Source organism: Serinus canaria, chromosome 3 (assembly GCF_022539315.1).
Source record: "Serinus canaria isolate serCan28SL12 chromosome 3, serCan2020, whole genome shotgun sequence".
NCBI classification, from domain to species: domain Eukaryota; kingdom Metazoa; phylum Chordata; class Aves; order Passeriformes; family Fringillidae; genus Serinus; species Serinus canaria.
This window is the reverse complement of record NC_066316.1, coordinates 93,210,628-93,226,619: the sequence shown is the minus strand read 5'-3', so window position 1 is coordinate 93,226,619 and position 15,992 is coordinate 93,210,628. Positions and strand designations below refer to the sequence as shown.

The 15,992-nt window shown below is 38.0% G+C and overlaps 1 protein-coding gene across 2 annotated transcripts in view; it reads right to left on the bottom strand.

Annotated features, from left to right (window-relative positions):
• The window catches only part of ERICH1 (glutamate rich 1), a 131,642-nt gene that overhangs the window by 59,358 nt on the left and 56,292 nt on the right, over positions 1 to 15,992 (bottom strand). The window contains exons 4-6 of one of the 2 annotated variants that reach the window (XM_018925615.3): positions 13,025 to 13,402; positions 10,236 to 10,430; positions 5,104 to 5,665 (exon numbers count right to left, since the gene is read on the bottom strand). In XM_018925615.3, the coding sequence (XP_018781160.2) occupies positions 5,592 to 5,665; positions 10,236 to 10,430; positions 13,025 to 13,402 (647 nt within the window). In that variant the 3' untranslated portion in view covers positions 5,104 to 5,591. Of the gene's footprint in view, positions 1 to 5,103; positions 5,666 to 10,235; positions 10,431 to 13,024; positions 13,403 to 15,992 lie in introns of those variants that run through there. The other variant, XM_050972303.1, reaches the window with a different exon arrangement.

Below are 15,992 nucleotides of genomic sequence, written 5' to 3'. Positions count from 1 at the left end.
CCCATTGGTACCATTGTTCCAATTCTAAAATAGATGTCTAGCAGCAGTCAGTTATATCCAGCTATTTATTCCCAGTGATTAGGAAGTTCTTTAGGATAGGCAGCTCAGATGGTAAAAGCCGTAGACACTGAAGACATCTGAAGTCAGAAGGAATGACTGCATGCCTCCAAGCTCTCCTTAGCAAGATGCAGAAGAACATTGCCTCCAAAGCACCTGCTGGGCAGAACCAGGTCCCCCTTTTATCAGATTGATCACGTGTGCAATATAGAATTAGGAAGCCACTTTAAACTATCAGCAGCCTTGGCCACAGGTTCAAGCATGTTCTCCACTGTAGACAGGTCTATTACATTTCCTGAGCACACTGTCATCTCAGAGGTGACAGAACTGGCTGCACTGGTGCTATGCAGCAGGGCAAACCCTGCATCAAACTGCTACTGATTAGGAAAGGAGGAAACAGCAGAGAAAACAGGGAGATTGATGTGGGAGTACACAGACAGTAAGGCAATATTAGTCAGCACAACAGGCAGTTGTCCTAGCACCTTACTGACCAGGCTTGGGGTTTTGGCCAAGGTTTTGGGCAGGATCACAGCAAAAGAGAGCTTTAAAGAAGGAAAGGAAGACAATGGAAAGATTGTGCTGTACAGTTGTGGAAAGCACAGTGGGGAAAAAGCACGAATGTGCAAATCTGAAAGTATGGCAAGTGGGTGATGGAAATTAATACCAGAGGCTGGCAGGGATGGAGGAATCATCTGTGCACTGAATGAGGGACGGAGAGGACTGGCAAAGACCTTGAAAGTAAAGAAAAGCAGCCCCTATTTGATGTAACCTATAGCAGCCTTGAGTTGATGCAAAAGAAAAGTTCCTTGTGTACTCCTCTTCAATCTTAGATTACACTTCTTTTTTGTCCACTATGTATCCTAAAACAGGACGTAGCCTTGCAGTAATAATGTAAAAGAGAACTACAGCTTGCTTATACACTTTACCAGAGCATGGAGTTCATTAAAATGACTACAGACTCTTAATTATACAAAGTTAAGCACTCAACTTAGAGAACAGCCTTATTAAAGCTATATATTTGACCTTCACTGACTATGGTGCATATGCAGTTTCAAATAATCATAGAATATATAGTTTTTTTCCTAGATTCTTAGAGACAGTAAACAAATACAGCATCTAAACTTCTGCTTTTCTAAAATACATATGTCCCCCCTCCCCTTAGGCCTGCATACATTGAACAGTTTAGAACAACAAACAAAACTTAGTCAGATGCAATGCAGAGGATAAAGCAGTAAAAAGTGAAGCTTAATTAGCTGCATAAACACGTGCAATACAGGAGCAATCCAATTGCTGTTGCAATTAACTACAAAACTTGCATAGCTAAAACCTGAGATTTCCCTAAATATTAAATATAATACATTTTCCCAATCCTACAGATTGCCATCTTTTGCACTACCACTTTCTACTATTATGCCCAATGTGTAGCATACTGTACATGCATGACACACACCTCTTTTCACTCCATGTCTGTGGACTGGTGTTATGATATCAATAGTAGTATCAGTAGGTGAAATAAGTTTTCTTTGGTGAAAGACAGCTTAAAAATCTTCTGTCTTCATGCTGCCATTCACCATTTTTTCCTTCTTTTGATTTTTTAAATTTTTTTTTAAAGCTATTTTTCCCCCCGAATGTTTTTCAGACATTCAGCCTACTGAGTGGTAACTCCCTACAAGGGTGCAGAAGAGAAAAGCCAGCTGTCATGGAAAACACAATATGGAATTTATAACTTACACGACTGTAAAGCACTACCTAAAATATTGCACCAATTACAAAGCAGTAAAAATCTGTAACATTAGAGATTGATTCCCATAGTATATATCCACAAAGGAGAAAAATTAAGGTCTTACAGGCAATTTTAAGAATAAAACATGCACCTATATATAGAGATAATGGCTTTGAACTCATACCCTTGCATACAAGTGCACTGACCAGCTTATAAACTACTACAGATGTCTCAAGTGACTTCTGCCCCTGTGGTCTTGCTTGTGCATGCTGGTAAAGGACCAGTGCCTGTCTGAGCAGGCTTCTCTCCCACTGTGCTGCTGCTCCTGACTTACTGTGCACTCTTCAATAATGTAAACTACAAAGTTAAGCCCTGAAGACACATGCAGATTACTTTCCACTTGATCCTTTAATTCTTCCTACTCTTGGAGTCCATGTAGGTTTTAAACCTAAAATTTTAATGTTCTGTTCTCATGGAAGTTTGAAATATGCTAATAATAGTGTATGTACAGTTTAGCCAGAAGTATTCTGATGCAAAATTCACTTAAAATACTCTTCTGTGTTTCAGTAATTCCACATGATGCAGCACATTGATTAAACTGAATGATGCTGAAGAAGCAAAAATTCAAGGCCGTATCCTTGGGATAAATGTTTTATTGCTATGTTGAAGGAGCCATGTATAGTGAAATGAAAAACAGTGTTCACTGGTGGAAATTAATTTAAATTTTTCAGTTTTCATATCCCAGTCACATTGTGATACCACTGCTTAACTAAACCTGAGAAACTGTAAGGAGATTGAGCACCATTTCTTTCGAGAAGCAGCACAGAAGAGTGACTAGGTATTAAAACTGTGATGTATGAAATCTTTTGAGTGCAAATAGAAGTCAAATATGCACGTGCTGCCATTTTTAGTACACTTCCTAATTTAAATGATGAGTAATGTCCATTTCTTGGCTTTTAAAGTACATCTTTCTGCTGTGTACTTTTGTGCATTGCTTTTAAGTGTCTTCATCATGTTGCAGTTCAGCACACCACTCTCTGACACATTTATTTCAGAAATAAATACACTTATGCAATTGCATTTATCTACAATGACAATCTATGATTTATCTTCTTGAATTTGGTCCAATTTTCTAAACTCTTAGCATACTTTAACCTCTTCATAATCCCCATTAGTGCAACTGTGGCAGGTTTGGTAAGTGTAAGATTCAGCTCCTCTCACAGGTCATTTGCAAAGACTGCAGATATCACTGACTAACTGGTTACACTCAGAAAATGCTCCTGGGCTTGCTTAGCTGAGGCCAGCTGATTTCTGCACAGAATATAAGGCTCTTACAGAGGTGAAAGCAAAGGGAAAAAAAGAGAGACCAAAAGTAATCTTTTATACATTATTACCTGGTTCAAGCAAAGTACCTTTTTGACCTGTGAACTTTTACTCACTGGAATAGAACAAGATTTTACCCTGCTTTAGCAGCGAGGCTGCACCAGATGATCCCACTGTGGGGATCCCTTCCAATCTTACCCATTCTGTGATTCTGTGAAAAATTTCTGTTTGGCAAAGATATCAAAATCTGCTCATCTATATGAAGCTATTCACAATTCAGCTGAATTTTAAAAATCACTTTAATATTGAGCAATCTGGTCTAGTGGAAAGTGTCCCTGACCATGGCAGGGGGGCTGGAACTTGATGACCTTTATGTGATTATGAGAAACAGAAGCAATTCTGTAATAATAAGAAATAGCCAAGCACTGAAAGAGACATAAAAGTAAGAGAAATTAAAGCAATAAACAAGGCTGTGACATGAGTGCATGAGTGCCTGTGAGATGAGTGTGTGTACGTGTGGCAGTGTGTTCCAGGCTGGGCTAGCTGGTGTGCAGGAGAGCAACAGAGCAGGCACGAGGGCCCAGGACCCATGCAGGGATAGGAGAGTGACTGTCCCGCTATTCAAGGGATCAAAGGGTGTGTAGTCAGCCATGTGAGTGTTGTGTGTGTGTGTCCCTGAGCTATGTGCTTAAGCATTGCTACTGTCTGAACCTGGAAATGTAGAAACCTACCTGGAAATGCAGTCACCTACACTGACATCCAGATCTCCAGGTACACTAACCTGGAATTCAGAGGACAAAGAGGAGGAATCACCAAGTCTTGGGATTTACTCAAGGCAGCAGCCCTATAACCCCTCAGCACAGTCACTTAAGTATCAGGAAATGCAGACACTACAGTTATTTTTGTGGTCCTAATTTGATCTCTTTTGTACTTGTGTTTCAAAAGTCTGCCTTTGATTACATGACCTTGTTCATTTTTTTCATGTTCAGTTTCAGGACAGATGATGTTTACCTAATGAGTTGCTGTGTATCCTTTTTTGCAGTTTCTAGGCCTCATTTACTGTGTGCATTCAAACCTTAAAGTGAGGATGAAGTGATTCATTTCCCATGAGTCAGTTAAGAAGAGTATCTAGGTGCTTCACATTCAAGTTATGTTTTCTTCTTACTCCAGATGTGGGACTGAGGCACACAGGATCTCAGTGAAAAGTCACAGCTACAGTTCAATGCCTATGTGTTAGCAATTCAGGAACATTAAAACAGGGAACACAATACTGCTTTCTCCTCTGCAAAGTCTGGTTTATACACCTTTTCTACCAGACACAAACCAAACTCAAGTTCTTCAGAGCTGCACAAAGCTCCCCTAGCCATAAGAATGGTTCTTCTGCACCTGCAATCATTTGGTGTATTACCAAACCCCTTCTAATTTCTTCAGTTAATGAGAAAGAGTTATGATTTTACTTTTGTTACACATTCTGAGCATCACTAAACCAATGCCTTGCAATGGGATCTATCAGGCCATATAATGAAATAGAAAAAACAAAGCAAGATCCCCCATGCAATGTTTGTATAGTCTCATCAGTAGTGCATCTCCAAGCACATGCTGGAGGAGTTAAATATGTTGCCCCTATTTACTGATGACAAAGCTAACACCTAGATATAAGACATGGTTTGCTCTGTATCACCTGTCAGATGAATGATACAGCTGAGAGAAGAGCCTCTCCCAAAGCACTTTTTTCTTCATTATTCCAAAACATTTTTCAACTGTGGATATTACTGTAGTATCTACACTTGGATAAATTCAATTGCAGAAATATTACACAGTAGTGGACAGATTTCACAAAAATCACAGAGAGAGAACCCAGTACCAAAACTCTGAAGTCAGTGAAACCCATTGGATCATAACAGGTTGAGCCATGGAGTAGTTCTGAAAATGCCATCCAAGTTTCTACGTAATTCCAAACAGGACCTACATGACCCACATGACACATATATAGAAACGTATCTATGTCCACAATTTAGCAGTTTATTCAGCAAAAATACATTCCTCAGACATAATGTTGCTTAGGTTTAAATATAAAAAAAATATAGTTCTTTTTTCCAGGCAAGCAGGTATACAATAAAGTCAAGAAACATAACTTCCATAAAGGAATGATAAACTTACAAACCAAAGATAATACTACTTAAACAAAATACCAGATAGAGACTTTATCATTCCAGTCAAGTCCCTTATCCTGAAGTGTACATATTAATGCAGCTGGAGACTCAAGCCATACTCTTGACCAACCCATCACAAAAGTCACACTGTAGTTAAACCTTTATTGTCTTCTAGAGTTTTTGTTCATTTACCTCTACTGTCTTTTGGAGTTTTTGTTCATTGACCTGAAGGTGCAGAACGTGTTTTGACACTGCTCTTCCTGAACAATTGCTACTTGGTTAAGAGTTTGTATATTAAATTTTAATCCTGTGCATATGGATGCATGGGTAAGGCTTTATTTCCTGTTCTTCACAGGAAGTATATCTGTAATCCAGTAGTGAAACAGAGATGTGGCTACCTTGGCATGATCTGAAACAAAGAAAACACATTCCTCCTGAAATACCTCCATGACATTTCTGAACACTAAGAAAAAGACTTGTGCAAACATCTATTTCCATTCAATATTAACATTTCGTTAAAACCAATGCACATGCTTGACCTTGAAGACTAATACCTATAAATTTCTATATAAGCAGGTGCCTTTTATTTTAGGAGGTCAGTCATTTGTATGAGACACAATTTTGCTCACAGATTTCAAAATTTCCTATTTGTTATGATTCAATAATTCAGAAAAAATGAGATTGAAATCACATGTTCATTTGGGCAAGGCTTCTTTCTGTCTGGAGAGTAGTTTCACAGATCATTATTTAACTTACAATAGTACCTAGAAGCCCCAGTTGAGAATGAGTCATATTGTACAGATAGCTGCATTGAAGACTCAAAATGCTATGACTTCTGTCTTTGAATTCAGAGATTACCTATGTGACTTTATTGATTTTTAATGATGGGATTTTCTGCAGTACTTATCACATAATAATGACATTTAAGATGATTCTATAACATTATGCTAATACAGTTTTCAAATTTCCTTTTCTTTGAATGCTCATTCATTAAAAAAAAAAAGAAGTGTAAATTTCATCATTTTAAGGCCACTGTATATCCATCCTCTGCATTGTTGGCACACAGTAACTATATTAATTCTGGTCTGCAAAATGTACCTCCCCCTGCAATGAAGACTTATATAAATGACAATTCTCCAAAAAAAGGCAGTTAAAAGAAGCTCCTAGCTCTGCCGTGAGTGATAATTTCCTAGGCAACAAGGGAAGAGTATGTTTGAGATTTGAAACCAACCAACAAAAGGAAAATGTTAACAGATAACAGAATGAAGCTGATGAGCAGAAGTTCATAAATGAGTTCATAAATTACGAGATAATGACTTTTTTTTTTAATTAGGCAATCACCTATGCTTTAATAATTGATGTGAAATGGGAATTTAGTAGCTCTCATTTCCAAAGCTAGTTTCCAGCCAGCAAAGGGAGCATTACTTCCAGTCACAGCTCTTTTCCTTTGCCCACTGCACTGTGGAGGATCATGAAGATCTCTGGCTTCCTTTTGCTAACGGCCATGGACTTTCCATAAGAGCTCAGCAAAGCCCCCATCATGAGAAATCCATGTCTATGTGAATTCTAAACATTCTCTTCCCTGCACAGATTTTTGGTAGAGGTAAGTACTTTTTGTTAACGACTACCAAATAAATGGAACCAGTAAGAGGGCATTTTGTTCTCTTTTACAGACTGAGAACAATCACACTCTAGATAATCATGTTCACATGAACACTCTTGACCAGCCTCAACTTTGTCTGATCATTCACATACAAGGTCAAAGGCAACTTGACAGAGCATTTGAAGCACAAAGTACAAGGTAAGGTGATGGAGGATGACAACTAAACAGAACAACCAGTACCTCTGAACCACAGAGATTTTCTTGTTTAAGTATTTTTTTCTCATTTAAACAAAGGGTTAAAAGATAATAGCTAATGTTGATAATTTGTGTGTCTGAATCTCCTTAGTACTTCCCTTTCCTGCAAAATTTAACAAATCCTACCATCACTCTTGATAAGAATTTCTTCGATACGACTGCAAACATTGGGATTTTTATTTAAGAGCTTAAGATAAAACAGAAATTTGTTTCTTGTTTCTTTTGGATGCATTGTGATTTTCAATCTGAGTAACAGCTACGAGATGCAAAGGAAATATCAACTCACGGTATTGAACTAGAAGTTTTGAATTTGTCATCTGCAGACCTGGAACAGCCCATGGCTTTTTCCTTAAGCACCCTTATCATCAGTAGCCATAAGCTTGCCAAGTGGGATTTAGTAATACCAGTGGAAAGTTGGATGAAACCATAACATCCATATATGAAGAAATAAAAGACAATGGTGTGGATAATTTCTAACTTTTACTAGTGGAGAATGTGCACTTATATGATGAGATGCATCATTTCTTATTTTTTTTTATGCTTCCCTTCCTGGAATTAAAGATAAAACTGAACAAAACACAGCATCCATCTTTACTGCCTTGATGATGGTGTCTTAAGTAGAATCATAACCATGGGAAAAAGGGTTAACATACTGTTTCTTGAACTACAGGGAATAAAATGTTTATTTTGAAAAATAATACAACTTCCTAAAATCAAGGGTTTTTTATCATGCTAGTATGGAATGATCTTTCCTTCTAGTACTTCACATCCCCGTAAAAATAAAGAGAGAAAAGACAAGAAAATAAGACAAAATCATAAAAAATTAGAGAATACTATTATGTACTGCTCATTTTTAACTTCATAAACAGCCCTATCTTGACTTTCTATAATAAGATCTTGAATTTGTTAATACAACAAAGTGTGTATTAACAAATTCAAGTTCTTATTATAGAAAGGTATTATATTACAAAGGTCTTTGTAACTCTTAACTTTTATCACCTCCTCATTGGGAGTGAAAACTAAAATGCAAAAACCCACACTGGAGAAGATGACCAGATTTTGAGCCAAATGTACAGAAAAAAAAAGAGTATAATTAAGGTCTAATTCAAAGTAAAATTTCAGAGCATTGTATTTTCATTCACTGAATTTCCAGAATTACAAATAGAATGTATTTTTTAAAGTCTGCTGAGGAAACTTAATGACTAGCAGGTGCTTAATTATCCTTTAATAATTCATAAGAATGTATTTTTCCTCTTTCTTATGTTGTTGCACCTCATGAATATCAAATAAACTACTATGGTTACACTACTGTGAACTTGGAATGAGATTAGAATTGAGCCCAGAGTGACAGCAGTTACTAGTGAAAAAATCAACTGGAAGAGTAAACAATTCCAGGCTGCACCAGCAGAAACATTATTGAATTTTAAAAATCACTCAGTAAATTGTCTTTTGCTTTTTCAAGTCATGAATACATACATTGGAAAATTCAGGGTTTTAATTTGCTTCTGTTTTCTCTCTTCATTTTGACATTTCTGCTATACAAAAGTAAAAAGAGCAACTTTTCTCAAGGCTGCAAAACCAACAGAACTCCAACTGTATTGTACAGAAGTTAGATAAGGCCTGTAAAGAATATCCTAAATGTTGTCATTGAATTCCATTTGGATTTGATCAAGAAAAGCTGAATTAGTTCATTCAATAAAGGGTAATAACATTTTCATGATTCCTGCTGAGTTTTACTTTGTTTGCACACATGTATTACATCCAATGAAACTGTGATTGTAATTAAGATCAGAGATTGTACCCTTGAAACGCCCAGAAGGATTTCATTCCACGTACAGGTGGATACTTCACATCCATCAGAGCTTTAAGGGTTGTCATTACTCATATCTACCCTTAAAAGAATACATATGTACTTAGCTCTAAGAGCATCCTTTTCAACATGTATCAGATCTGAACTCCGCAGGCAGGAATTCTCTCCTCTCTCTGTCCAACACACAGCAGCCAGTAGGCTCCAGTCTAGATGAGATCTTTAGCCACTATCATGCTGTAAATTATTTAATGAAGTTACAAGCAGATGTCTCTTCTTCGAATGCTGTTGCTAAGCCTCTGATGGCTATGATCTTAATTACACTGTTACCACTCTACTACCATCTGTACTCTTCAAAAGACTTAGAGTACAACCTAAAATGGCTGAGATTCTCTCATGCTGTAGCTAACTACCCTCAACTCTGATTAAATTCTTTGGGAGGCAAGAAAATACAGCACATCTTGTAATTTTTGTCTGATGCTGCAACACAAGTTCTAATGACTAGTAGCAATGGCTGTTTAAATGAAGACTACATGAAAAATGAATCATTGTACCTCATGTGGACTACATGCTGATCCCACGTTCACTTGAAGAACTATTAACTGTACAAGAAGAGATTCTACTAAAATTATAGGGGTAATAATAGAGAACAGAAGGAGCCTGTGCCTCAGGCATGAAAAAATTTAGTAACAAAGCAATTTTTATTTTTATGAATGACTTCAGAATAATATTTTTTATAAAGAGTAACTTTAAATTTTTGCATTATCAACAGTATTTTTTGAGACTTAAACCAAATGTTTATATTTAAACAAAACAAACACAGTAAATCAAAGTTTAGCTTGCAAAGTCTGTGTATTAAAGAAACCATGTGGTGACCAAGAAAAAAGAAATATAATGGGTTTTATAGATTTTTATGCATGTAAAATTAATCCTTAGCTGGAAGAGTGAAATCTCCAAGATGAACAAGTTAATTCCTCCAATTTAAAAAGTCTACCATGGGAAAGTATTAAAAATATGCTTTAATTATGATTAGATCTTAAAACATTTCAGATTTTAAAAATATTGGTTAAACTCTTGAATCATCTCATATTCTATAGTTGCTGCAAAGTGAGAAAAGCTTCTATATTGATTGTAAACAAATGGGAAATAGGGATATCACAGTATTTTTGGTGGGAATTATGTTGTTTTATCTTGTATAAGCATATATTTACTATTACATCATTATTTACAACTTCCTAATTAAAAAAATAAAGCCGTGTGAATTTTAATTCACACAAAAAAACCAGTGTATGAACATGAGTGAAAAGAACCTACCAGGAGACATCATAGATTGTTCTTGGAATTGTTTCAAAGCATCCTTCAATCTCTCAATATCCTGTAGCAATACAAGGGATTTCAGCCGATGCAGATGAGTCACATCTGAGGAAGAGATGGTGCGAAGTTCAAGACATTGTAAGAGCTCTTGGGCAGCTGCTGAATTTACAGCAGCATCTCTGCATTGTGATTTCTCTGTAAAAACAGTCAAAAAACTATGTCAGAAGTATTCAGTGAACTCAAGAGAATTTTCCCAATTTCAATTTTTTTTTTCCTAAGACAGCATCTTCCTTTTTAGTACAAATTACAACCAAATATCAGGTACCAAAGAGTAGCTTGTTAAACATTTTTTGTTACATATTAAAACAATGGTAAAGAAAAAAATAAAAAAATCGGTTAGTAAAAAGGACAATAGGATTCATAATAGGAATGCAAGAAGAATCAAATTTTCAAAGATAGCAGAGAAAGAAGGTGTGAAGAAGAAACTGTACTGGGGCCAGAGCACTGTTTTTGCTTCCTACACACTATCTATTATGAACTGCACAGACATTTGGAGAAGGGAACAACTCTGTGAAACTACTGCAAAGCACTTCTGGAGGCAAACAACTGCTTTGGTGTTGCACCTTTATGCTTTTATTTAAGAAGCAACTATTGCATGCAAGCCTGCAGAGAAGGACATACATTGTTATAATGGGTTGACCTTGGCTGGATGCCAGGTGCCCATCAAGATGCTCCATCACTCCCCTTCCCAGTGGGCCAGGGCAGATAAAATGAGATACTCATAGGTGGAGATAAGGCAGTTTGTTAAAAAACCCCAAAACCACAAAAAACCCAACCAAAACTAGCAGATGTTTGAGTATACATAATTAAAGAGGAAGAAGGGTTTATTCTCTATTTTTCACCAGCAAGTGATATTCAGCCACTTCCTGGGAAGCACGTCTTCAGCCCATGTAGTAGCTGCTCTGGACGGCAAACATTGTAAAAGAACAAATGCCCCTGTCCTTCCTCCCTCCCTTAGCTTTTATATCTGAGCTAATGTCATCTGGTATGGAATATCCCTTTGGCTAATTTGGGTCAGCTGGCCTGGCTGCGTCCCCTCCCAGGATCTTGCCCATTCCCAGCCCCTTGATGGAGGGGAATGTTGGAGAGATGGCACTGGTAAGATGCCAGCACTGCCCAGCAATAGCCAAAACTCTGGTGTGTTTCCAACACCTTTCCAAAGCACTGTGAGGGCTGCTGTGCACAATAAGCCACACCCAATATAATTTTTTATACAGTACTAATCATAAATTCACTCTTTCATTCCAGCAACGTGTTGTTTTTTTTTAAAAATGCAGGTAAAAGCAATGGCTTCCAATTTTATCTAAAAAAATAGGGAGTGTTAAAGTCATTCAACTAAAGAAGGCAAACAGCATAATGTCAGATCTATATATAAACTGGGATTTACCTAACAGGAAAGTTAGTCACACTCTGATTTATAGATGTCATATCTCATCTGCAGATGAAATTCCTTTCAACTAAGAATTCCTCTCTTTGGATTCCAAGGTACTCACTGGCTCTACACTCCAATCTGCTGGTTTGAAACTAGAGCCAGTCAGTCTGTCAAAAACTACCAAAACCTGAACTTGAACTTGCAGGAAAGCTGGAAGTACAACAAGACTCTATCTTAAAAATTCACATGCAACACAGCTGCGGACAATTCATCAGGTTTCTGGTTTGGGTCATGTATTAACAGCAGAACTTGAAGGATTTGCAGTCTTGCTTGGTCACTGTGGAGTTCCACTACAGCAAAGGCAAGTAGCTTAGCTTGCATTTACTTAGCCATATGGTGAAGTAGTAAAATTCTTAATTTTGGTGATGGAAAGAAATACCTTAGCCAGAAAGTAGGAGAGATTTCAAATGCTAGGCTTAGTATGAAGACCTGATGCAGCAGGAAAATTTAACATTAAGCAAGGGAAATTCTATGTATAAATCTTGAAAAAGTTAACATGAAATCCCTGATGTCATCTTAAAAAGGTTTTAACAGTAATTTTGTAACCAAAAGATGAATTTTATTGTACTAGAAGCTGACAGCTCTGCTTCAAGATGGACTAATACAGGTAGGTAAGCTATTTAAGATTCTCCATTCAGCTCCACCGTGACCAATGAACATTGGAGAGGCCATTAGGGATAAATCCATGCAATTCTTTTAAAAGTGCTAGGGAATATGCATTGAGCATCAGTTCCCACTCAACTTGTTCACAAGCATTCTATGCCAATATACTTTCCTACTGCCAATAGTATTTTCCCTGTTCCTGTACATGCTGTCTGTCTAGATTTCCTTATAGAATTCAAATAAATCTCCCGAGACACAGAGCATTCAGAAAATGAGATTGATTCAGAGATACTAAGCATGAAAATAGTTTAGGATAGCAATTGCCCTTGTTTGAAGTTCTCAGAATGCAAGTAATCCTTCTGGATGTTTGTTTGCAGAGGGGAAAAATAATTTTAACTACTTGTCCTAAGTGCATTTGAATGTTTAAGAGAAGAGCAAGGAACATCATGTATACTTTTAAAGACAGAGGTCCACAGTTTTTTTCTATTGATATGAATTCTTGCATATTCATGTAGAGACCAGAAAGTGGGACAAATACTAGACACTCACATGCCTTACTCCTTCTCATATGGCTCTCTTCAAGAGAGGCCCTTCTTTAGCAGATTTGTCCCATTTTACAGCGGTAATAAATGCATATCCATTTTCCCCTGTGTGGTAATACTCATAAAAAGAAAGGAGAAAGAGTGGTACATACTGTCAGTAAAATAAATTTGTTGTGTTGCCTGCAGGAAGTCCAGAATGCTATCTGCCTTTTCACCTAACTCTTTTAAGCCTGCTGCTTCTTCTTTGTTGCTTCTGTCAGGCTGATATGTAAAATCCACACTGGTAGTTTTTGTTACTAAGCCAGCTGCTCTCTTTTTTTCTTTCTGGCGCTTCTTTTTCATTTTCCTCCTTTTGTTTTTGCTTATTTTGGGACCGTCTGTTTGCTGCAGCTGTAAATTATCTTGAACAACAGTCTCTTGCATTCCCAAATCTGTTTGTTCTCCACAGAAATTACTAGAGATTTGTGAACTGCTCTTTTGTTTCTTCCTTCGAATGCGCTTTCTCTTGGTTTGCCCTTGATATTCCTCTTCTGCGGATTCAAAAGAGACATGAGAGCTGTAAATAAGAAGATCTGTAATAAGCATTTTAGAACTGCATACAATGAAATATGACACACTTCAAATTCTGGGATACCTGAGTGGCTCTAACCTTACTTTTATGCTTACAATGTCTTTTAGTACTACAATGTCAAAGTCAACTCTTCTGAATTCATTAAAAAGACATGCTTTTTTCCCCTTCTGCTTTCAATAAAGACAGTATTCTCCTTCATGCTACATACTTTACATCCCATTTACCTTCTTAAGGCAGATAATACAGTTCTATACAGAGTGAGGTCAAAAGAATGCCCAGAGCAAAAAACCAGTATGCGTAGACTGGGTGACATGACATGAGAGAGCTTCCCGAAGATTTCCACACCACCAGCTGGTAGACTTGACCAAGAATACAAGAAGAATGTACATAATTTACAATGAAAGATGATATTGTTTATATTGGTGATATCCATTCATGACAGTGCTGTGCTTTAAAAACACCAGGCATACATTTCTGACTCATCTCTTTTATCCTCCTTAAACATTCTCCTCCTTTGGGCTACCTTACTGCTAACTCAGTTTTGGGCATCAACTTTATAGGAAAAGCATACAAGGCAACAGTGACCTTGGGAAGGAATCTCTAATCTCTTCAACAGCCTGCCTTGGTTCTGTTGTTCCCTTGCTACATTATCATTTCCTTATTACCTAATTCTTCAAAAGCCTCAGATGCCACAGGAAATAAGTCCCTCTTGCTCTTCGAGACAGCTTTTGTCCTTCTTTACTCAGATCTTAACCCTATATACCAAACCCAAGTTTTAAAGTAATCTCTGACTCTGAACTGATTGCTCCTCCCACACACTCACTTCTGACAATTAGCCCCTCCAGCACTAGCCAAGGAAGATTTGGCCGGAAGCAAAAAACTATCTTGCCTCTGAATGAACGGCTGCTGAAGTTCATATTCATGTCTGTAATAATTGCTGTCTAACTAACTGGAATTCCCTCACTCGTGATCTAACAAAATCCCCACACATTTAAACATCACAGATTGTAGAATGCCAGTTTTCTTTTATGTATTGAGTTTGCATGCCAAGATTTTGGTGACAGGGGCTACAGTGGTGACTTCAGTGAAGAGTTGCTAGAAGCTTCCCCTATGTCCAGAAGAGCCAATGTCAGCTCCAAGAGGGACCTGCTGCTGGCCAAGGCTGACTCATCAGTGATGGCAGTAATCCCTCTGGGGTAACATAGTTATTTATCTATATCTATCTATCTATCTATCTAGCTAGCTAGCTAGCTAGCTATCCATCTAACATATAGTTAAGAAGGGGAAAAAAATTATCCTGCAGATGCAATTGCAACTACAGAAGAGCAGAGTGAGAATATGAGTCAAACAACTTTGCAGTGGAGAAGGATGCTCCAGATGCCAGAGCAGATTCCCCTGCAGTCCGTGGTGAAGACCATGGTGAAGCAGCTGTGCCCCTGCAGCTCATGGAGGTTCATGGTGGAGCAGAAATCCTCTTGTTGAGGACCCTCCACTTGAGCAAGTGCAGACCTGAGGGATGTTGTGACCTCACTGGAAGCCCATGCTGGAGTAGGTTCCTGGCAGGATCTGTAGTCCTGTGGCAGTAGGAGCCCACACTGGAGCAGGTTTGCTGGCAGGACTTGTGACCCCACAGAGGACCCAAACTGTGCCCGAAGGACTGCATGCTGTGGGAAAGGACTAATGCTGGAGCAGTTCATGAAGAGCTGCAGTCTGTGGGAAGGACTGATGCTGGAGGAGTATCTCCCATGGGATGGACCCCATGCCAGAGAAGGGGAAGGACTCCTTTCCCTGAGGAGATGAAGAGCCTGAAACCCTCATTCCTCATCTCCCTGTGCTGCTGGTAGGAGGAGGAGAGAACTGGGAATAAAGTTAAACCTGGGAAGATTGGGGGGAGAACAGAAAGGTGCTTTTAAGATTTGATTTTACTTTTTCCTATCCTTCTCTAATTTTTATTGGTAATAAATTCAATTAGTTTCCCCAAGCTGAGTCTGTTTTGCCCATCAGAGTAATCACTGAGTGATCTCTCCCTGCCCTTATCTTGTGAGCCTTTAGTAATATTTTCTATCTCCTGTCCAGCTGAGGAGGACAGTAATAGAATGGCTTTGGTGGGTGCTTGGCATTCAGCCAAGGTAAAAACACCACATTCTAATTTTTGCTCTAGAAAGTTAAGACATTAATCCTTCCCTCCACCCCTACCTGCATGATTCTAAATTCCTTACAGTGCCCTGAGACTAGTACTCTTATTTATCTGGATTTACACCATTCTCTTAGGGTCAAAGCAACGCTGGCTAATGTTGGTGTGATCCAGGAGAGACATCTGAAGCCTAATGCTTGTTTCAGAATGACATGCATTATCTCCTGAACTGCCTCAGACATTCTCAGCATGTTTGGCTTTCTCATCACTCCTCCCCCTAACCAGTCTTTGTTGCTATTTTCTCCATGGTTGGAGGTCCTCTCTTTAATTTCTGTTTCTTTTTCTGTCTTGAACTCTGTCATCTCTGAGCCACTTTCTCTTTAAATATCACTACAGAGTTTTAGTTCTTTGCCTG